Source organism: Macaca nemestrina, chromosome 8, assembly GCF_043159975.1.
Source record: "Macaca nemestrina isolate mMacNem1 chromosome 8, mMacNem.hap1, whole genome shotgun sequence".
Classification (NCBI taxonomy): Eukaryota; Metazoa; Chordata; class Mammalia; order Primates; family Cercopithecidae; genus Macaca; species Macaca nemestrina.
This window is the reverse complement of record NC_092132.1, coordinates 12457602-12482308: the sequence shown is the minus strand read 5'-3', so window position 1 is coordinate 12482308 and position 24707 is coordinate 12457602. Positions and strand designations below refer to the sequence as shown.

Sequence of the window (24707 nt, the reverse complement as noted above, 5' to 3'; positions counted from 1 at the left end):
TAAATACAGGCAGGAACTAAGTGCCGTTAGGTAGTCAGAAGGCCACGTCAGCAGTGAAGGGAGCACTGGAGTTCAAATCTGTTACTTTCCTGCAGGTCCAGTCCTGACAGTGGAAAGTGTTGAATATTCTTACCTTGCTTCCAATATTGTAAGCAATAGGAAGAGAGATCCCAGCTCTAGACATTGAGGGCTGTGGCATAAGAGTAGAGCTCTAATAGTGACCAGAGTCAGAGTGAGGAATAAGGGACGGGGCCTTCAGCATAAGTACAACTTAGGATCCTTATGAGTGTGCTCACTTCCTCCCTTTTTCTTTCTTCTGACTGCCCTTGATGGTGGATACTAGGTTAAATATTTTCTTTTGCAGCGTTTGCTTCCAGGTCTAAGTCCTCCGTGGCTCATTATGGAGAAAACATTTTCTTTCCTTTATAGCACATGACACTTGTGAGATTATATTTTTAAAAGCTTGAGGTATGGGAGGGGATTAAAAAGAAGTTACCACCACTCTTTTCCAGCAAATACAAGTCTGCTTTTTCCCATGGTTCAGTGGTTCTTCACCCCAGATGGACCTTACAATCATTGCTGTGGTGCTTTTAAACTATATTGATCGTGGATCCTACCATGAGGCACAATTGAATGAGATTTCTGGAAGGATCCTGGCAAGATACAACTTCTAGGTGATTCTGTGGAGAAGCAGAGGTCGATAATTACGTCAAGAACACCTTTACTGTGAATCATCAAGATCTGAAGATTATCTCTTGCTATAGAGAGATGGAGAATAGGGGTTATATCTAGGCTAGCTGTGGTGCTGAAACGAGAACCCTTGAAAGAGCATAAATAGAGCCATAGATATGTACTCTCTGTTCTTCTTAATCTCTGCCCTGCCCTTATGATCAAGTACGGAATCAGGAGAAAGAAAAGGAATGTTAGTAAGGTCTTAGGCCAGAAGTTCTCAAATGTTAGCATGTTTCAGAACTGCCCAGAGAAGGTGTTAAAACACATTTCTGGGCCTTACCCTCAGAATTTCTGATTTCCAACAAGTTCCCAGGTGGTGATAATGTTGCTAATTGGGGAACCATACTTGCAAAATGCTGTCTCAGGAAATAGCAATGACAGTTTAAGGGGTACTTGTTGGAAGGCAACAGCTGTTCTTGTGGCCCCTCAATTGGAGCCATGGTCTAGGTGGCTATTTAAGTGTAAGGGGGAACTTTTATTTGCTTCTTATATAACTTTGAGCTCTATCATCCATTTTACTCAACTTCCAAACCTCAGCTAAGCATATGTTTAGTGCTTGGGAGTTATTCAAACTAGATTTTCTGGAGAATATGATAAATTTGCTTGCTAACACCATAAAACCTGGTAATCTTTGCCATGCAAGTATATGTGAGATATAGTAATTCCTTTTAATGATATAATTTCAAATTAATTTTTATTTTATTTATTTATTTTATATATATTTTTTGAGGCAAGGTCTTGCTCTGTTGCCTAGGCTGAAATACTGTGGTGTGATCACAGTTCATTGCAGCCTCAAACTCCTTGGCTCAAGCAATCCTCTGGCCTCAGCCTCCTGAGTAGCTAGGACTACCAGCACAGGTCATCATGCCTAGCAAATTATTTTTGCTTTTGTAGAAATGAGGTCTTGCTTTGTTGTTCAGGCTGGTCTCAGACTCCTAACTTAAAATGATCCTCTCACCACGGCCTCCCAAAGTGCTGGGATTGCAGGTGTGAGCCACTGTGCCCGGCCCATTTAATACTGTTTATATGCTATGACAGTGTTTGAAACAGTTTTATCCACATTCTAATGAACTTGTACTTGAGAAAGCCCAAAAGAAAATTTGGATTAAAGCCAGCAACATTATGGATGGTTGAAAGTTTCCTCTTTAGGTTCTTTTAAAACAAGTTACACTGTTCATATTCGATTTTCCGTATCTAGTTGATTTACTAGCTCCATTAATATTTTCAGATATTTCTCTATTTATTTCTGCTGACCTTCCTTCCATATGTCCCTGTGACTTCAACGAGAAGAAAACTATATTTTTCTATAAAACATTAATCAATAACAAAGCATTCAAAAACATTGAAACAAGAAAAAAGTAAACAAGATTAGAAGCTGATAGAGGAAACACTAAGTCACATGAATATGTAAAGTATAAATAGCTTGAATTTTTAAAGTTCAAATCTGTTCAACTTCAGTCCAATCTGATTCAGTCTGAAAAGAAGATGTTCTCTCTCTGACTCTCTCCTTAGTTCTTCTACAAACATTCTGGAGTGGCTATATTATATATCAGGCCTCATTCTAATCACTGGGGATGTAGAATTCAACAATGCAAAGTTCTTCCTGTTACGGATCCTGATATTCTAGTAAGAGGAGACAGATGATAAGCAGGTGAAGGGATAACTCAGAATGTGGCTGGGGGGTAGGGTGTGAGGTAGGAAGGTGCTCTGCTGATTAGCCTCTGTCAGGAGCTCACACAGCATTATACGATGTTCTGTGTCTCATGATTCAGTTTTCCTAACATTTCTCCATCCACACTACTGCAAAAATTTTAATGTTCCATCATTTCTTTTCCTTTGTTATAAATAAAGATTCCCCCATGTCTGTCTCAATTTCCATTTCCTCAGTAACCTGAGCAAAACGGTAGGCTTTGGCATTGACACTGTTATACACACACGCCCAAAACCAGGCATGAAAATTGCGTTGTGTGTAGTAGTCATCCGTATAGTCTAGTTTCTAGAATATGCTTAATTTAAAAGAATATTTTTACCAAAACAAAATTAATACATTTTAAAAATCCCTTGGGGAACTCACGGTTCTGGTTTTAAGAAATACTGGTAAAGTGATTAAGAACACAGGCTTGAGAATCAGGCATTCCTGGTATTCAGTTGGTTTTCCTGCTCAATGGCTCCGTTTCCCAGGCAAGTTATATATCCTATGTTTAAAGTGCTTAATATAGCACTGTGTGCTTACTAAGTGCTATAGTAGTTGATGCTACTGATACTGTCAATATGGTATTGTTGATTTTAGACCCTAGGCAAGCTCCTTTACCTCTCTGAAGTTGTTTATGGTACGAATAATAAAACCTGTCCTCTTTATGATCCAGAGTTGTTTTTTTTTTTTTTTAGTGATTTTTCAAAAAGCACTTTATTAATCAAAAAAATAAGAAAAAAGAATGAAGAATCAGTGGTGTGCTAGAGCCAACTTGTGCTGGGTAATGGAGGCTTACTACACATACCTGTCCCCAGATCCATGGACAGTGGTGTCACACTGATAGTATGAAATCACAAGGGGACAACCCAGGGTTTTTATGAGGGTCAGAAGGGATAATGTTTGTGAAAGTATATGGAAACTATGCAAATTTAAATTATTGACATCAGCCTTAGCCATAAATTCTGTAAGCATGAAGTCTAAAAGATACTTTGAGTTACTTATAATAGTGTATACTATAAGATGTAAAGCAGTCATATACCTAAGCTTCAAAAATCTTTTCTTTCCATGTCCAGAGACAAGTACAGTACAGTATTTTGTTTGCTCCCCCTTTTAAAATGTTTAATAGCTTATGATCACTTCTCGTAGCTCCTTTCTTTATGAAAAATAACATGAAAATAGAAAAGTTGCACTGAGTATACTTTTTATATATATTCTAGACTTATCAGATGTAGACTTCCTAGATGATTCTTCAACGGAGAGTTTGCTTCTGAGTGGGGATGAATACAATCAGGACTTTGATTCAACCAATTTTGAGGAATCTCAGGATGAAGATGATGCTCTTAATGAAATTGTGCGATGTATTTGTGAGATGGATGAGGAGAATGGTTTCATGATCCAGGTAATTGGTTAACCTCTCTTCCCTATATATAATAATGAGTTAGTTGTTTCAGGTGCTCAGCAAATGCATCACGGTGTTTTCTTTCTTTACTAACCATAGTAATAATTAGGAGATTTCCTCATTAAGTAAAGTAGACAATGTTCTTATTTTAGCAGCTCTCTTTCTTTTCTAGGGTACGTAGTTCAGTGCCTTCAAGCTGAAACTCTTTAGAATGATTAGGGCAGTAAGCCCTCACACAAATGGGCAGGCTACATCAACCTTTCTCTTTCTCATCTGCATTCGTGTAATTATTATAATAATTAACAATTTAGAGTCACCCTTCACTTGTCAGTGATTAAAAGATAAAAATTTCCAGTATTCTTAAAAAAAGAAAAATTTTGTTGCAGGGTTAACAACTTCTTCTTGTAGGAGAGATATATTTAAGGTAAAAGGAAAGCATAACCCAAATTTTGTGATGCCAGAAGATTTGGAGATGTTAGTTGAGAGCGTGAAGAGAGAGTAATCTTTTTTCCCTCCCATTTTTCAGTGGTTTTCTGGAGGGAATTACAAATTTATAGCTTCACGACACAAGCAGTACTTTAAGAGATCATTGCTATAGACACTGGTACAAACTTTCTTTTATTTTCCTCTAATTTCCGCATTTTAATAAACTATTTTAAGAGTTTTATGATGTAATTGCCTAAATGTTAGTGGGAATTAGAGAAATTATGACTTTTTTATGATTTAATCACTTGATCAAAGCATATTCTAATAGGTGCAACAAAAGAAAGTTCTTGAAGTAGTTGACCATTTCAAAGACAAAATTCATCTTAAGTCATGACTTGATTTTGTTATGTTGAATAAGAATGGAACTGATAGTGGCAGTAAGAAGCCAAGCCAGCCAATTCAAAGAAAGGGCATGTATCCTTATTCCTAGCTTATTCCTAGTGAGGATCAGATGACCGTAATACTCCTCTGTTTTCTGCAGTGTGAAGAGTGCTTGTGCTGGCAACACAGCGTGTGCATGGGGCTGCTGGAGGAGAGCATTCCAGAGCAGTACATCTGCTATATCTGCCGGGACCCACCGGGTAAGGCTTTCTGCGCCGTGCTGATTGCCATGATGCCTCCATGTCTCCTCCAGGATTCCAGAGTGTATCAGCTGTGTTCACCACCACTATAGCAAGTTCTCACATGATGTCATTGATAGGTTGTTGGAAACTATGGCTCCAAATGAAACAGCATGCTATATGCCATAGGAACTTAACTTGTATGTATCAATTAGCTTATGGTACAATTCATTTCTTTATTCAATGTGTCAGTTTCCAAGAACCTATTGATTACACTTAGTGAGGACTCACTGTACTTCTTGGTCAAGTAGACTGAACTTCCATATTAAAATTTTAAAATATTTTTTCACTGTTACACTTTTATTTTCCACATTGATTACTTAGACAAATACATTAGCATATATTTATCAACAAAATTACTATCTTACTGGAAGAGAAGAGGTGTAACTTTTTCCTGGAGAAGAATTAGCCTCTGTCTGTTCCTCTGTATCCATTTCTAGCTAGGCTTATTTGTGGCAATCGGAGTAGATCTGCGTTCTGAACTTGCACGCTACTGACGTGGCAGTTCTGCATGTTCGACTCATTGTAGAGCAGGTGAGGTCTTAGAACACTGCCTGTGATGCCTTTATTTTACTGATGAGGCCGACTGAGATGGAATCTGTGCTTTTTGACTCTCAATCCACCCTGCTGTCTACTTGGTGCCTTCTATGCTAGAGGATCTTCAGAGAGCATATTCTGCGTGTTAAATTTAACTACAACCTCCAGGCAGGAAATAACTAGGTTTTCTCAAATAATAGGCATGTGGTGAATTGGTTCCATGACTATTGGCAAAAAAGAAAAAAATCAAAATAAGTCACAAAAAAGTCACAGTAAGAAGTAAGAGAATTAGTTATTCACAGCCATATGAATGTAGACATTTGTTTATTCATTCACCAACATTTATAGTGTTCATTATTCATTGTATTTATTCAGTAACAAATGTAGACATTTGTTACTTATTCAGAAGCATTTATTGGATGGCTTCTATTTGCCACTGTGGTGAGATGATTGATTTAAACCATGCCTTTAACCAGCTAGTAGTATAGTATGGGACACAGGCACATAAACACCTCATTGTAATAGGATCTAATTTGTATTAGCATGGAGGATGTGGAATTTCATAGGATTCTGTGAAATCACACACATGGGGGAAGGGTTCCGATTCATTCAACTAGAACTCTATGGTTCATCCAATTCAAAACAAAGGTTAGTGAAAGAAATAACCCCTATCTAGTTTTTATCCAGCCCTTTGAGCCTTTTTAGAGGATAAATGATGACTACAAAAAATTGAAAGCAGTGCACTCATTCCCTTTGCAAGTGTCATCTACCACTGACCACGTCCTTAATGGTGTTTCTTCTCCTGGATGGGCAGGAATGCTGAAGGTGTGAGGAGCTCTTCCTGCACCAGTTCCTCAGAACGCTGTCTTACTCTTTTTGAATCTACTCCTAGTGCTAGATCTTGCCTTGCTTAATGAGCAACGTTAGTAGGGTAGCAGTTGAAGAAAAATCCGAATAAGTACAATCCTTTGTGATTTAATGTCAATTTCATCTGCAGGTCAGAGGTGGAGTGCAAAATATCGTTATGATAAGGAGTGGTTGAATAATGGGAGAATGTGCGGGTTATCATTTTTCAAAGAAAATTATTCTCATCTCAATGCCAAAAAAATAGTTTCTACACATCACCTGCTTGCTGATGTCTATGGTGTTACAGAAGTGCTACACGGGCTACAGCTGAAGATTGGAATACTAAAGTAAGTGAAGGGTGGCAAAGGGAGAGTCACACTTCCGTGGACGTTTTAATTCAAACCAACACTGTCGGCCTTTTGATGGTCCACAGTAACAGTTTGGAGGAGAGAACAGGTGTTTGAATAAAGTTTCATTTTTAAAAATAAGGAAAGATTAACAACCTTTTGGATGCGTTGGTGCTTCCTGCCTATTCTCCTAGAATGTGTAAGTGTGGTTAAAGATGTATATAGCATCTAGTATTTCAACACATTTTAGCTCCTGTCCCACTGTTTTGTATGCTTACCATATGTGCAAAATTAAGTGCAGTTGCTGTGGTGAACCCTATACATTGTGTCCTCCTTCAGGAATGCTATCAAGATGAAATAGATTCTAAGCAGGGTGAGTATTTTTTTTTTAAATAAAGATTGATTTAGAGGGGATGAAGGGAGCCTAAAAACCAAATTCACTTCTCTGCTGTGCACCAAATATGTTAGTAATCCTGTACAATTTTCTCTTAAACAAGTCTGAGTCTCCCTAAAGAACGTATCAGAATATTCTTGAAGTCCTTATTTCCAGTCCTTCCTAATGCCTAACTGGAATTCTTCTTTAAAAGAACAAACAAACAAAAACCCACATTTTAAGTAAAAACAGGATGATTCACTGGTTCTTCACAAGATTTTCTTCATTTGGATGCACTTGCCTTGGCCAGAAACTTGCCCCATCCTCTCCTTCCCTTCTCATCCTTGTGTCTTTCACATCCTATCCATTGCAATTTGTGAACATTGTTCAGTCCATTCCTCTCTCCCTTCCCAACGGTACTGTCTCAGCCAGGCTGTTAGATTTCACATGAACGATTGCCATGCTTGTCCATTCTCTGTGGCTCCAGCCTTGTACTCTATCAGCTCTTTCTTTGTACTGCTGCCAGTGTAAGCTTAGGAAAAGATAATTATGAGCTTGTCTTTCTTCAACTTAATGTACTAGAGCATCTTCCTGTTGCCCAATGAACTGAGTCCTTCCATGACACATACTTTGTCTACCATTTTGTTGCCACATGTTCACTGTGCTTTTTCCCCCAAATGTTTCAGCTATCCCAAACCATAATCCCGAAATGAAGCGAGCTTTTCCATTGCTCTAGGCCTTTACTCACACCCAGGATAAGCTTCTAACACTAGTGCCCCTAGCAGATGCCTTTCATAATTACCTGCCCAACTAGAGTTGACCACGTTCTTCTTGGCAAACTCCACGCATACTGGTGTCAGGTACTTTGGCATACTTAATTTTTTAATGCCCGTCTCCCCTTACTAAGTCATGGGATCCTTTAAAATAGGGCTTGTGTCCTATTCATCATTTTGTCTCCAATTGATACTGTAGGGTAAGTACCCAGTAACTATTTGTTGAATAAAATTTGCTTCTTTTTTATCATAAGCCTGAATATGAATTTGTTTTTTAAAAGGCCATGTAAATGCTAAGACTTAAGGGAGGGAATAATTTATTAGGTCTTTTTTTAAAACCTGATTTCCTTCTTGGTATCGGTGTGAGTTTCTCTGCATTCATAATTTTGCCAAAGATTTTAATTGGACCCTTTCCGTTTCATATACTTATAGGCCCTCTTTATGTTAATATTTTAAATCATAATATCTGTTATTTTATACGATTTATTGAAAGTCCTACATGTCATGTGCTTTCATGTGATATTTCATTTAATCCTTATAATAAGCGACCTCATTTCATTGTTGGGTAGTGAAAGACAGAGATTTTATAATTTGTGTAGGCTTCTTTATGGCACAGCAGAATTCAGCCCCTTGGACTATTGGACTACAGTGCCAGCTTTTCTTCTACTATGCCTTTTCCTGATTGAGAGTTTTAGTATTTTCTGAATGTTAAATTACTAGGGATTCAAATGATAAAATTTATCATTTCAGAAACAATACTTGAGTATTATTGGAAGAGAACTAATTTAACTCAGTATTATCAAATTTGGAAATTATTAATATGCAAACATTATTGAGCCTTTTGAAAGGTTTATATCTCCCGAATGTCCTTTCACTTCAGCTCTGATGATTGGATTCCTGTTTTACTTACTGCAGAATTAACTGTACAATATCATGCTTACATGTTCAGTGAGGACGAGATAAATGGGCATTATCAAAGATTGTTGATGGGGTTGTAATTAGTATAATCCCTTTCGAGGTCACTTGGGTAGTACCTATCAATATAAATGTGCATGTTATCCAGCAATTCCATATCTAGAAATTTATCCGACTGAAATATTCTGACTTGTACGCAAAGATACACACAGGTACACAAACATATAACAGTAGGGAATTGGTCGACTCAACTGGTACATTTGTAAATATTCAGCCCTAGAGTAAAAGTAAGGGAAATCTATCTGTATGACATGATATGGCAAGATGCCCATAGCATGTTACGTACAAAAAGGCAGATTATATGTGTCCTGGTTGTGTCAAAAGAAGATGTGTATACTTATCCATTTAAGAACTGATTTTAGGTATACAGAAAAAGTCTGGAAGATTATACCTCAGTTATTTATGTTTGCCATGGGAGAAGAAATTTTTACTTTCTGTGCATTTATATTTAGGATTTTTGTCATCAGGAATTAACACTTTTTGACTGAATAAAAGTTTTTAAAATATGCTCACGTTAAAGTTTTTCAAATTTTACAATGAAAAATCGGTAGAAAAAGAAATGCATGTATCAAATGATGATATGAACTATCAACACAATTAAATTTGTTATTGCTTTTCTGAGTATTATTTCTTTAATTGAGAAATTCAAATTTTGGATGAAATCCTGGAGGGAGTTAACTTAAAGAATACCTTTGCTTTTGTCTTGAGAACTAGATCTCCTCCTAACCTAGTTCTGAAATAGATTATTGTATTCGCCCTAATAGATTTTTTTTTTTTTCTCTGAACTGCTGTTTTTCCAACTTTGTTTTAAGGAATAAACGTCATCCTGACCTTCATCTCTGGGCTTGTTCTGGGAAACGAAAAGACCAAGATCAAATAATAGCTGGGGTAGAGAAAAAAGTAGCACAAGACACAGTTAATCGAGAAGAAAAGAAATGTGTACAGAACCATAAAGAACCACCTCGTTTGCCCCTAAAAATGGAAGGAACTTATATAACAAGTGAGCACAGCTATCAAAAGCCGCAGAGTTTTGGTCAGGACTGTAAATCTCTCGCAGACCCTGGGAGCTCAGATGATGATGATGTTAGTAGTTTGGAAGAAGAACAAGAATTCCACATGAGAAACAAAAACCGTTTACAGTACTCAGCAAAAGAACACGGAATGCCTGAAAAGGTAAAACAGGTTCATTTTTTCTTTGCTTGGAAACTATGATAGGACAACAAAGGAAAATTTTATAAAATAAGACATACTGAATTCCTAGATTTTACTTGTATTTCCAAGTTCCCCAGTACCTTGTTAAAGTAAGGAGATTTTTTTTGTTTTCCCTACAGGAAAACACTGGCCATTTGAACATTTGATTATCTCCTAATTCAGAATTGTAGTAATTCAATAAACTGTTACTCTAACAAAAGTTTCAATTGTATAAGTACATTTAGATGCTTCTAAAAAATGAACCACATTGTATTCAAAATGAAAATGTCTGTGTGTAAGACTGTGAAAGTGCATATGGGTATAATGATTTGTCATCCTCTTTATGTGAGTTGGATAAAAGGTGGCACTCTAATTGTCTTTTTAAAAATTTTTAGCATATTTGTCAATGCATCCCACTATTCAGTAAGCTGAATTCTGACAGATCTATGTGCATTGGACATCTATAAACTTATTTCCTGTTCACTGGGATTATCTTAGAAATGCACCTTTATTTTTTACTGATTTTCAATTAATGAGGCCACTTTAAAATTAGTTTGTTTTTTTTTTTTTTATTTTTCTGCATTCCTCAACAAGTAATTACTATAAATAAGTACTTAACTGAATTGGAATGTTTGTATTTCATATCATAAAGTTTGTGGTAAGTTATTTTGTTTAATATTAAATGAGTTATCTCTGCCAAATCTAAATGCACATTGTGTGTCCGTGTGTGTGTATGTGTATGTGAAGCAGTTTGTACTTTTGAAACTTGTAAAAGGTTTTTGCCTTTCCCTCCCCTCGTTGATTTACTGTACTATAACAGTAAAGTCCAGTCTACAGTTAATTAGATTTTATACTGGTCTTTGGAAATACTCTTGATTTCTTTTCATCATTGCTTTCCCCTCTTATGTCCACTTATATCACCAGTTGAGATTAATTGAGGAAGAGGCCAGTCTAAATTAGTCAGGAATTCTAATTACAGAATAGAATTAGTGACTTCTTTTATTTAGCGCATTTTATTGAAGCCTTCTTGCCTGTGTAGCACCGTGCAAGGCATGGTGGAGGGAGGTGGTGGGTGCATCTGCTCTTAAGAACCACCAGCTGGAATTTGGTTATGTAGCAGTACTTCTTTAAAGATACCCCAAGGAGTCAGATTGGATCTCACTAACTGTTACCAGTGATGAGGTGTTTCATGTATCCTTACCTCAATGACTGCATTTCATCCCGTTCTTTGTGTTTATTTTCCAATGGTCCTTTGGAGAAGAATCCAGCTGAAGGGAATACAGTATTTGTTTATAATGATAAAAAGGGCACTGAAGACCCAGGAGACTCACATCTTCAGTGGCAGCTCAATCTCCTTACACACATAGAAAATGTGCAGAATGAAGTTACCAGCAGGATGGACCTAATCGAAAAAGAAGTCGATGGTAATTTAAGAAAAAATTGAAATACAGTTACTATAGTGTATTTATTGTTACTATGAAGAAGTTACTTAAAATTCTTAAATTATGGGATGAAAACTACAGATACTCTCCATATTGATGGGGCTTTATTACTCCCTTTGTATTGTATTTAACACATTTGGGATCTTTTACGCTTAAAACAATATGACTGGGTATGATCTTAGGTTGGTTTTATTTTTTTAAGATGTATATTTATTAAATATTGTCTATCTGCCAGGCTCCAGATAGATCACTTATGGAATAAATTTATTAGTTTCGTTGAAGTAAGTTTTCTTTGGAAGTCAACATAAGGAATTTAAGCATGTTTGAAATATGAAAACATTTTGAAAATTGTTTACTTTGGTTAGCACTTGTTAAATTAACAAAAACTTCTACAAAGTTAAGTAGGTAAACCTTAAGTGGTTTTCTTTTATATTTTAAAATCATATCATCACACAGGAGGCCTGAAAAGTGGGCAAGAAAGATACTATCACTATTTTATAGTTGCAAAACTAGAGTAACTTAGATTACTTGATTCTCAGTCCATGTTGTTCTTAATGCTTTCTGACTCCTGTTTCTTCCTAACATCTTAGACGATATTCTGCACCCCAACTCTACTTTTTAAAATTTGGTATAAGCACGTGATGTCTCTCCTCTACACTAAGTTAGAACTCCTACTCCTTTTTTTCCCCCTTGAGAAAAGAAGAGAGGAATGGAAACCCATTTTGGAAGCCTCTTCCGTGTGGGTATAAGCTAACTGTAGAGTTAATGTAATGTTTTGAGTCAATTGTTGAAGAAAAGAAAATGCATCTTGACACTATTTAGTATTGTTAGCGTAGATTTCCAAAGGAAACATTAATAAAAACTATAGAATATAATCAATTGCATTCTGCCTAGAATTTTAATATGCTTAATGTGTCTTTTAAAAAGTAGTGTTAAAATAGTGGAACTGAAAAGAACACTGAGAAATTGCTACTTCCTTTTCTTTGTTAAAAAGAACTTCTGGATTAAAAAATATGATTAGGTATGTTTCGTGTAGAGATGATGAGTCTAAATTAATAGAAAGCTTGAGCAGCTATAGGAAACTGTTGTATCTTATTCCACAAGTGAGTAAAAGGAGACCTTCAAAATGAAGTTAGAATGTGTATATGTTTATGTGTGTGTATGTATTTTCCCCCTTATATATAAACATATAATTCCTATAAAGGGGAAAATTATTTTAAATGACAGATAAAAATTGCCAAGAGCGACTAGAACTCTGTGGGGTGGGATGACAGGACACTAACCTCTTAGAAATGTCTTGAGTATGTTGGCCTTTTAAAGACAGAGAAGTGAACCCTTAACTCTATCACAGCTCCAACTTTCTAATGTTTCATTTTCTGACTGTTCTTCTAGTTGCGGTTTAAATTTGTTTATTTTCTTCTCTCTTTTAGTTCTGGAAAGCTGGCTTGATTTCACAGGGGAGTTGGAGCCACCAGATCCTCTTGCAAGATTGCCCCAACTTAAACGCCACATAAAGCAGCTCCTAATTGACATGGGCAAAGTACAGCAGATAGCAACTCTTTGCTCCGTATGACAACAGTGAACACTTAATGAAAGAATGTGGCTTTCTTCAGTCAAATCATTTTTATTATCCACATGACAGCTAAGTGGATAATTTAAAAGCTTAGTAATGTCTGGTCATTCACTGATTTGTGATGTCAATAGCATGGCACCTTGGAAAGAAAAATGAAGAACAACTTTATCAAGGAAGCTAGTATTTAAAAACAAATTCATGAGCAAGCTGCAAATGAGAATGTGTTATATGCCAAGGAACAATGAAGTAGAATATAATGTATACTAAGGGATTTCAAGTTGGCAGAATTTTTGAGTAGTTGCTTACATGAAGCTCAAGATACCTGTAGAAAGAAATATGGTATATTTATATAGTTTTTAATAGAAAGATCTACGTTTATAAACCAGCACTTGGCCAAAAACAAAATTGTAAAGGAAATTTAAATTCTGGAGAATTCTACAGGGTTGCTCTAAGAACTGTCTTCTCAGCAGTTGATCCAGCTGTACGGAAATTTAGGGTATTTAAACTTACAGGATCATGAGCTGTTTCTTGGGCGATGAATGTTCTTAATCAGAAAACTGACAGTGGAAGTCTCACTTCTGGGGAAAACAGTTGTGGAATTCTTACTTCGTTATGAATGTATTTAAAAAACAAACACCAAATAATTGGAATATATTGCAGGCATTAAGCTCATTAAAAACAAACTGGCTTGCAGAAGGGTCCGATGTGCCAAGTGATCATGATTCTGCTGGAAAGAGGATTTTAAATATTGTGGGAGTTCTCCCACCCTAAGTCTTACATAGTGCCACCAGTCCATCCAAAAGCTATGTATCACCTGTACTATATATATCATATATATAGTTGAATGGCAGTATTCAGGCTCAACGTACAGTTTGATCCTGAGTATGCTTGGTGTTTGCCTTCAGAAAAAAAAAATTGTTAATAACCTCAGCTGGGATGAGGAGTGACAGAAATATCAAAATAATTTGTGGCTGTGGATTTTTTTAACTGCTAGTAGTGGAATACTGGAAAAGCTTCATTTCTGAAGATGAATTTTATTTTTAAAAAATACATGCACACTCAAAACTTTTAGCTTTGATCACAAATGGACAAAATTCTGAAACCAAAGGCAACTAAGTTGCTGTGTTATGCTCTTGCTGGATTTTGAGCCTAGGTCCTACTGTCTGCCAGTACTCATGTGAGTTGTATGCGCCCCCAGTGCTACATACGCAGGTATGCGTAAGTGTGTATGCTTGTTTTAAACAAACACTCAACGTACATATGTACATAATCTACACATATTTATATCACATATCTAGTTTTATTACTATAGACTATACGAATTGGTGGTTAACATGAAATGTTACCTTTTAACAGACTGTTTTTAAAAATTAAAAATGTATGTATAGGTTTTGAAATTTTTTTAAAAGGGGAAAAAGACTGTTAAGAGGAGGCTATTTGATGACATATAACACTTGAATATTTCATGCCTCATTCTGTTTATCAGTTCTCACAATCTGTATAAAAATGCATTTTAGAACTGATAGACAGTAAACTTGAATTTATCTTTGATAAGAATACATGCCACTGTACATTCAGATATTATTTAAATTTGCAAACACATTGTTCTATATGTAAGGGTACTGTATGTAAAACTCTTTATTAAAACTATTCCACATATCCTAAAATTTCAGCTTGCCTTTTTGCGGCCTTATATTTTGATGTAAAGATTAAAAGAATGTGCGAAACAGTCAGAAATTTTTTTGCCTTTTGAGATTCTCCAACTTGACAAATGTGCCAAAGATCAACAGACAGAAAATATAGTCCTGTGTATTTACTTGTCATACTTTGACTTTGTGGAAGATCTTACTGATAAATGAAAAGCTTTAGCAGAGGTGGTTTTGTGGGGTAATTGCTTAAATTTGCATATCAAAGTAAAAAAGTAGTGCCTGTATTCCATGTGTGGAGTAAATTTGCTAATGTCTATGTTTTATGATTAATACTATTATTTTTCCTTTGCGTTCTGAAATAATGGCTCTAATATTTTCCCTGTCATGCCTTCATTCTAGACATTGAATTTATATCTTCTTTTTTTCAGATACGGAGCAAATAGCATCCTTAACCTATGAATAATGGTGTTGCCTAGATTCTTGTCACACACACAGAAGACCCTTTGTACCTAGTAACATTCATCCTCTCGATTTCCGGTGAATACGGTTAAATTCATGCACATTTGTTCTTGTTTCTGAAAATGAGATCAATTTATTTGTTATCCAGCAAATTGAAAATTCTATTATTAGAGTACTGCAGTTTTTGCTCTGCTTATATGTATATGAACTGGAAATCTGAATTTTTAAATTTAGATCTTTAAATCAAATTATTTTTATGCATATTTTCATTTAATATAGAGTATATCAATCGACTGAAGTCTTTCACGACTAGTAGGCTGAGCCTTTTCTTCTTTAAGAGAGTGAATTAGTTTCTGAGAAGTCAATCCATTGTGAAAAGTTTCAGATGAGATTATTTTCTGTCCTTTTAGTCTTTTTAAGTATCACTATATGTATTTAAATAGAAGCAATAAACTAGAGAGAGTGTTTCTTGAAATGACAATGTTTTATTTGCCACCCAGGCAGAACAGAATGAGCATTGGTAGAGAAGGCTCCCTCTTGGTATGTTACTGATGTACTTCCGCATACTTGTTTGTGGTTCTACTGATTTATTTCCAAACTTAAGAGTAATGTACTTCGAAAACAACTTGGTTATTCTTTAAATTTCAGGTAAAAATCCCTTTTCCTAACACTCATTTCCACTGTCTTATTTCCTCTCAGATGTTCGTATTTCACATGTTCAAAATGAAGCATACTATTTCCCCTCCAATAAACGAAGTATCCTGCCAACTTCACTGTCTCCGTTAATAACGTTACCCTAAGAGTCCAGGCTTCAGACACCGAGTCCTCCCTCATGTCCATATCATTAAAACAGATAATGTTGTCTTCTTACTCCTCAATCCTACTGAAAGTCCAACATTTTTTATAAAATAATGTCATGAAGATATTACTACTGGCCTCTGAAACTGTAACTTTGCCTTTATTCTAATTCATCAAAATTGTCACTGCCAGACTGTTCCATGCATTGTACGTTACCTGCAGTATCTAATTTGTTCATAAAATAAGGTAAAATGATCACTTTCTAGATGAGGCTGAAGGATAGAGACATTTAGAAACTTATCCTGGATAGATAAGACATAAGGGGGCGGGTTCAGGATTCAAATCCTGTGCTATTCAAGTTCATAGTCTCTTTCCAACATATGTGCTTCAACTATTATTGTCATTTCAGTTTTCTGTTCTGGAATGTCTAGTGACTCCCTGTTTCAAACCATGTCAGGTCCTTGTAATCTGGATCTTTTGCAATTTATATAATCCTCAAAGTTATTTAAATGTAGCCTCACTATTAAATGGACTACACTTGTTTTCCTCTATTACCTTCATATTGTTTTCCTCTTCTGGAAAATTCTCAACTGTTTGTTGTCCCTCTGTAAACCCAGACAATCCTTCAAACTTCATTTCTCTTCCTATAAGAAGTAATCCATTGCTGAAAGTCTTTCATGGTATCCTGCATTATACCAAGCTATTGAGGAACTACATCAATGATTAATAATATAGTGGAACAGTCTTGAACTCAAATTTTCACTTTGGTAATTTACTAGCAGTGTGATCTTTTGGAACTTTACTGTCCTTATCTGTAAAATGGGAATAATGCCCAGCTTAGAGCCTTGTTTTGAGAATTAAGTAAAGCAAATAAAGTACCTAGAAACTGTTAATAAATAGAACTTTCATTAGACATTAGGGTTGTCCATGTGCCAGCTATTAAGCTTAGAGGCTGGGGATGGATATGGGATTAATAAGATCACAGTCTATAGACTAATGGAAACATAAATATTTTTCAACAGGAGAGTACAAGGAGACAAAGATAGAGTTGTAGGTGGAGGGATTTTGGGGAAATAGATGATGCATGTTAATTAAAACAGTGATCTTCTCATGTCTTTTGACTACGAGTGGCCTCTCTAAAGAAATTTTGAAAAATTGCATTTCACTCTTGATACCTACTGTCTTTGGGTACTCCTGAAAGTAGAGCAAGAGGTAAGACTTGATTGTACTTAGTTTATTCAGGAAATGATCCAAGGAAGTTGAAATGAGGGAGAAACAAAGGTGTGGGAGGGGAGGGAAAAAGCTAATATGAATATGCATAATTGAAGACACTGCCATGAGCAATGGGGCTTTGATTCTTCCACTTGAAGTTGTCTGTAAATTTAAACTATTGCAAAGGATGATTTCCAATTTGCAAATATTGACATATTCAAATAAACCAGTTACAGTATTTTTAAATGTATATAATAGAATGAGAATACAGTTTTGTTTCTTACCAACATCTGTTTTTAAAATACATGGAGCAATCTTCTTTAACATTTAGAGATTTTACATGTTTATATTCTCCCTTCTGCCTTTCCATTTTACTTACCAACAGAATATTATTTTGTATAATTATAGGTCTTTATCACCCGCTCATATTTTGTCCACAAAAAATGGTGCACTGCAGTTTTAAAAAGCATCAAAATACATACTGCAAGCACTAATATCACTGAATAAATAGAAAAATTTAAAATTGTGGTTGGCCATTGCACCCCTCCTAATTTAGCACTAATTGATAGAACAAGTAGACAAAGTCAAGATGTATTAATAGAAGACTTAAGCAAAAATCACCCAAAATGACTTAAAATGGACATTTATGGAAATTCTGTCCAACAAGAACATACTTTTTAAGTGTACATGGAACACTAAAGATGATAGACTGTATGCTAGGCCATAAAACAACATGTCTCAATAAAGGTAAATATAACACAGTCTCAATAAATGTAAAATAATTGAAATCATGCACAATATGCTCTCTGACCACAAATGAATTAAATTGGAAATCAATACCAGGAAGATAGTCTTGAAAAGTTCCCAAATGTTAGGGAATTAAACAGTGTACTTCTAAATAACCCGTGAGCCCAAGAAAAAATACAAGTAAAATTAGAAAATATTTTAAATAGAATGAAAATGAAAACAACATGCCAAAATTTGTGGGATACACCTCAATCAATGTTAGAAATTTTAGCTTTTGCTTACATTTATAAAAGTACAAAATCACGACAAAAGATTTCACCTTAAGAAACCAGAAGATAAAGAGCAAATTAAAGCCAAATAAGCATAATAGCAAGGAAATAATGATAGTGCTGGAACCAATGAAATACTAAATGAACAAAATACAGAAATAGCTGGTTCTTTGAACAGAACAAAAATTGATACTGTCTAGGAGGTTGATAAGTAATTAGAATGGAGGAAGGGGACATTAGTGTGGATCCAACAGAGTTTTTTAAAACACAGTGAATACATTTCCATAAATTTGAGGCTTAGCTGAAATGGAAAAATCTCTCAAACTACACAAATTACCAAAGGGAAAAAAAAAAGAAATCAAAAAATTTGAATTTATAATTAAAAATTTAGGCTGAGCACAGTGACTCATGCCTGTAATCTCAGCAATTTGGGAGGCCAAAACAGAAGGATCACTTGAGGATCACTTGAGACCAGCCTGGGTGACATAACAACACCCTGTCTCTACAAATAAAAATAATAAAACAATTGCTAGGTGTAGTGGCACCTGCCTGTAGTCCCAGCTACTCAAGAGACTGAGGTGGGAGGATCGCTTTGAGCCCAGGTTGAGGCTGCAGTGAGTGGTGATTGTACCACTGCACTCTAGCCTGGGTGACAGAGCAAGGCCCTCTCTCAAAACAACAGAAAAAACCTTCAGGCCTAAATGTGAATTCTATTATAACATTTAAGGAAGATGTAATCTCGATTTTACGTAAACACTGGCAGAAAGTACAAAAAAAATTTATCTTTATGTCCTGAGATGAACTTTGACCTCTTGCCAAAACCAGAAAAAAAAAAAAATCAGAAGATCAATACATATTCCTCCTGAATATAGATACAAAATCCTCAGCAAAATATTAGCAAACCAAACCCAGCGATATAAAGGATAATATATCAAGATCAGGTTGAGTATTTTCCTAGGAATATGAAGTTGCTTTAATATTCAAAAATCAATGTAATAAAACATGTCAATAAAAGAATACAAACTATGGCCGGGCGCAGTGGCTCACGCCTGTAATCCCAGCACTTTGGGAGGCTGAGGCAGGCGGATCACAATGTCAGGAGATAGAGACCATCCTGCCTAGCATGGTGAAACCCCATCTCTACTAAAAATACAAAAAAATTAGCCAGGCATGGTGGTGAGCACCTGTAGTCCCAGCTACTCGGGAGGGTGGGCAGGAGAATGGCATGAACCTGGGAGGCGGAGCTTGCAGTGAGCCGAGATCGCGCCACTGCACTCCAGCCTGACTCTGCCTCAAAAAAGAAAAAGAAAAAACAATACAAACTACATGTTAATAAAAGAAAGTATTTCACACATTTCAACATCCATTCATAATTTAAAATGATCAGAAAACAGATTAGAAAGGAATTTGTTTATTTTTAGATTTTTAAATTTTCAACACATTGAACATTTACAACATTGTTACAACTGAGAACATTGACAACACAGGGATTTTCAACAGAGTACATTTAGCAAGGATTTTTTTCAGAAGAAAACAAAATGTCAGTACATTTTGTATTCCATTGCATTGCTCTGTGGAAAATTAGCTGGCATCTTCAATGTTACAATCACAGGTATTTTTTCCCATTTAGTATTAAGCTATTTAAAAAAAATTTAAATGCCAATGTACATTTATAATATTAGATAAAAGTTTATTTTCCATTAGCTCTCTGTTCTTTATTCCTTGAAAAAATACAAAATTAAGAATATGTTTTCTCATATTCCTCATGCGAACATAATTTATCAGGCCTCTTCTGAAGCAGGAGTTAATGCCAAACACAGTTTGCAAATTCAGGTTCCTAATTATGTCCCGTGAGCACATTAAATTTGGAAAGGAATTTATAATTTATAACTATACAAAGGGCACATACCAAGAAACTTAATCTAACATCATAGTGGCAAAAGAATATGTTCCTCCCTAAGATGAGGGGCAAAGCAAGAATGTTCACTACCACGACTTCTATCCAGCATTGTATTGGAGGTCCTGCCAGGGTAAGATGGAACTGGGCAATAAAAAAAAGAACAGTAAACCAATTGGAAAGGAAGAAGAAACATTTTTAGTTGATGTGTTTTGTACCTGGAAACATCTAAGGAATCTACCAAAATGCTACCAGAACTAATATTTCTGTGCATTAGCAATGAGCAATTGGAAATAAATGCTATTTTCAGCAGTATCAAAATATACAGATACATTTTTAAAAATGTTTAAGGTATATACAGAAAACTACAAAAACAATGCTGAGAATAATTAAAGATGACATAAATCGAAAGATATACCAGGATAATGGATTGGAAGACTCCGTGTTGCTGAAATGTCAGTTCTCCCAAAATTGACCTGTAAATATAATGCAATCCTACTTAAAATCCCAGAAGACTTTTTGAAATAGATTATCAAGCTTATTCTAAAATGTATATGAAAATGCAAAGGACCTAGAATAGCCAAAGAAATTTCAAGAAGAACAAAGTTGGAGGTAATCCAATTTCTAATTTTGAGGCTGATTATAAAGCTACAATCTTCAAGACAGTATAGACATGGCATAAAGATAGAGATGTAGATCCACAGTATAAAAACAGAGAATCCAGATATAGACCTAAAAATCATGGTCAATTGAATGAGAGTTTCACTTGCTCCATATCCTTGCCAGCATTTGGTAGTGTTAGTGTTTAAGGTTTTAGCTGTTTAAGTGTGCAGTGCTATCCTACGGTGTTTTTTTTGTTTTTTGTTTTTTTGTTTTTGAGACAGTCTCACTCTATCCCCCAGGCTGGAGTGCAGTGGTGTGATCTCGACCCACTGCAGTCTCCACCTCCCCGGTTCAAGTGATTCTCATGCCTCAGCCTCTTGAGTAGCTGGAATTACAGGCATGAGCCACCACACACGGCTAATTTTTGTATTTTTAGTAGAGACGGGGTTTCACTATATTGGCCAGGCTGGTCTTGAACTCCTGACCTCAGGTGATCCGCCTGCCTAAGCCTCCCAAAGTGCTGGGATTTCAGGCGTGAGCCACGGCACCTGGCTTATCTTACTGTTTTAATTTACATGTCAATATCCAATTGCTCCATTTGTTGAAAAGATTATCTTTTTTCCCTTTGAATTACCTAGGTGCCTTTCTTGAGAGAAAAGTAACCATAAGTATGTTAGTTTATTTCTGCACCCTATATTCTTTGTCCACTAATATATATGTCTGTCTTTATGCCAACATGAGACTGTCTTAATTACTATAGCTTTCTAGTAAGGTTTGGAATTAGGTAGCATAATTCTAATTATGTTGTTCCATAAAATGTTTTTGCTAATTCTAGATTTTATTTTTGCACTTCCATAAACATTTTAGGATCAGCTTGTCAACTTCTTTTAAAACCTGCTGGAATTTTGACAGGAATTGCACCGAATCTAGAGATCAATTGCTGTCTCAACAATATTGAATCTTCTGATCCATGAGCATGGTATATTTCTACATTTGTGTAGAATTTACGTATTTGTTTCTCAGCAGTTTTCTTGTAGTTTTGAGTGTTCAGATTTTGCATTTATTTTGTTAAATTTATTTCTAAGTATTTTTTCTTGATTATATTTTAAATGGAACTGTTTTCTTCATTTTTACATGTTTTACTACTAGAACAGGTAAATATAATTGAGTTTTTAAAATCTTATATCTGCTGAAATCACTCATTAGTCCTAGAATTTTTATATATTCCCTAAGATTTTCTGTATAAATTACGTTTTCTATGAATAGAGACACATTTATTTATTCTTTATTAATGTGTATGTCTTTATTTCTCATTGCATTATTGCACAGGCAAGAACATTCAGTCCAATATGAATAAAAGAGGTGAGAGTGGACATTCTTGCCTCATCCCTTGGGAGAAATCATGCAGTCTTTCACTATTAAAGATGATGTTATCTTTAAATTTTTAGTACATGCCTTTTATCAGATTGAAGTTACCTTTGTTTCTGGTTTGTTAAGAGTTTTTTTATGGTTATTATTAATGGGTGTTGGATTTTGACAATGTGTTTTTCTGTTTCTGTTGACATGGTCGTATAACTTTTGTATTTTTTAATATAGTGTAGTACATGAATTCTTTCAGAGGTTAACCCAACTTTGAATTCCCAGAATAGACCCTACTTTGTCATGATATAAAATGCATTTTACATATTGCTGGATTTGACTTGCTATTATGTTGATAAGGATTTTTATATTTGTATTCATATGGGAATATTGTTCTGTAGTTTTATTTTCCTGTAAGATTTTTGTGTGGCTTTGATATCAGGGTAATACTGGCTCTATTAAATTAATTGGAAAGGGTTCCTTTTTTTTCTGTAGTTTCTGAAGACTTAAGTTAGTATTATTTCTTTCTTAAATGTGTAGTTGAATTCACCAGTGTAACCACTGGGATTGGCCTTCACATTTGGAGAAGATTTTGAATCACTGATTACTGATAAAATAAAAATATTTTATCAATATAGATATTCGGATTTTTCATTTCTTTTTTGAGCTCATTTTAGAAGTGTGCATCTTTCTAGGAATATGTACATTTCATCTAATTGTCTAATGTGAGTTTTTGTAATTGTCACTTAAAATTATTTTAATTTATGGTTAGTCTCTAGTCATGTCTCTTATTTTTGATTTTATAATTGGCTGCTTTTCTCTCCCTCCCTCTCTCCCTCTCTCCCGCCTTCCTTCCTTCCTTTCTCTTCTTCCCCTCACCCCAAATCCTCAGTCTACCTAGAAGTTTGTCATTTTTTTTAGCCTTTTCAAGAAACTGTTGCTTTATTTTAGTTTTTCTGTTGTGTTTTGATTCATATTTTATTCATTTCTGCTCTGATCTTTTGAATTTCCTTTCTTTCTTCCCTTTATTTTTTCCCTCCTTTAGCTTCTTGAGGTGAAAACTATGATTACTGATTTTAGATCTTTCTTCTTTTGAATCTAGGCATTTAAAGCTGTAAATTTCCCTCTAGACACTGACTTAATTGCATATCATACTTTTTTGGCATGTTTTACTTTCTATTTTCATTCAGTGAGAGAGATTTTCTAATTTCTGTTGTGATTTCTTATTGACCATGGATTATTTAGAAATGTTGTTTAATTTCCTAGTACATGGGGATTTCTCAGATTTCTTTCTGTTGATTATTTCTAATTTTATCCCATTATTGTTGGAGAATATTCGTATATGATTTTAGTCCTTCTCAATTTATTAAGTCTTGTTTTATGCCTAGCATATTAAATGTGCACTTGAAAAGAATGTGTATTGTGCTATTGTTATGTGAAATGTTCTATATATATCAGTTACGTCAAGTTGGTTAAGAGTTTAGCTCAGGTCTACTATATCTTCACTGATTTCTCTCTAGTTGGTATATCAACTATTAAGAAAGAGATATTGAAATTACCAACTAAAACGGTTGAATTGTCTATTTGTCTTTTCAATTAAATCAATTTTACATTGTGCTTTTGGGTCTCTGTTGTAGTTTGTGTTTGTGTGTATGTATAATTTTTTATATCCTGGCATGTTAACCTTTTCATTATTATTAAATATGTCTTTTTGTTTCTAGTTATACTCCTTGTCTTAAAATCTGTTCTGTCTGATATTGATGTACCCAAGAGCAATGAAAACATGTCTACATAAAAACTTATTTACAAATGTTCACAGCAGTATTATTTTATAATGGCCAAAAAGCAGAAACAACACAAATGTGCACCAACTGATAAATGGATCAATAAAATGTAGTGTATCTACATTATGGAATATTATTCAGCAATAAAAACAAATGAATTACTGATACATGCTACAACACATCTACAACATAGATGAACATTGGAAACCTCATACTAAGTGAAGGAAGCCAATCACAAAAGACCACATATTGTATGATTCAATTTATATGAATTTTCCAAAATAGAAAAATCTACAGGACAGAAACTGGATTGATTAGACTAGGGCTGTGGGGGAAAGTGGAGGATGATGGCTAAAGGGTGGGGGATTCTTTTGAGGATAACATTCTAAAATTTATAGTGATGGAGGCAAAGTTATGTCAAGGTACCAAAAGCTGTTGAATTAATAAACTTTAAATAGGCCAATTATATGGTATGTGAGTTATCTCACCAAAGTCTTTTTTAAAATTTTTTTAAAGAACACATACACATCAAATTTGTTGACTATGATGAAACCAAGGAGATGTTACAGCCAAATAAAATGTTAAATACTGGATTGGACCTTGGAACAGAAAGAGGAACATTAGTGCAATAATTCGTGAAATTCTATTACAGTATTCAGTTCAGTTAATAGTATTGTTCTGATGTGATGTTAACGTTAGGTGAAACTGAATAAGGGGTATATGGGAACTTTGTACTACTACTGCAACTTTGGGTAAGTCTGTAATTATTTCAAAATAAAAAGTTATAGAAAAAACTATATGAGATAAGAGTGAAAATGCAACCTATGGATTGTAGTTCAGAATGCACCAATAATGGTTCATTGTAACAAATGCACCACTGATATAAAATGTGAACAGTAGGGAGAACTGCATGGGGAAGGAGGGTATATGGGAACTCTCTACT

General features: G+C 35.0%; 1 protein-coding gene across 10 annotated transcripts in view; it reads left to right on the top strand.

Annotated features, from left to right (window-relative positions):
- LOC105492828 (PHD finger protein 20 like 1) overlaps positions 1 to 22615 on the top strand; it is an 80698-nt gene extending 58083 nt beyond the window's left edge. For 9 of the 10 annotated variants that reach the window (XM_024796329.2, XM_011760097.3, XM_011760095.3 and 6 more), the window contains 6 exons: positions 3643 to 3824; positions 4792 to 4891; positions 6465 to 6660; positions 9594 to 9954; positions 11234 to 11396; positions 12845 to 22615. In XM_024796329.2, the coding sequence (XP_024652097.1) occupies positions 3643 to 3824; positions 4792 to 4891; positions 6465 to 6660; positions 9594 to 9954; positions 11234 to 11396; positions 12845 to 12987 (1145 nt within the window). In that variant the 3' untranslated portion in view covers positions 12988 to 22615. The remainder of the gene's footprint in view (positions 1 to 3642; positions 3825 to 4791; positions 4892 to 6464; positions 6661 to 9593; positions 9955 to 11233; positions 11397 to 12844) is intronic. The other variant, XR_011606725.1, reaches the window with a different exon arrangement.
- The last annotated feature ends 2092 nt before the right edge of the window (positions 22616 to 24707 follow it).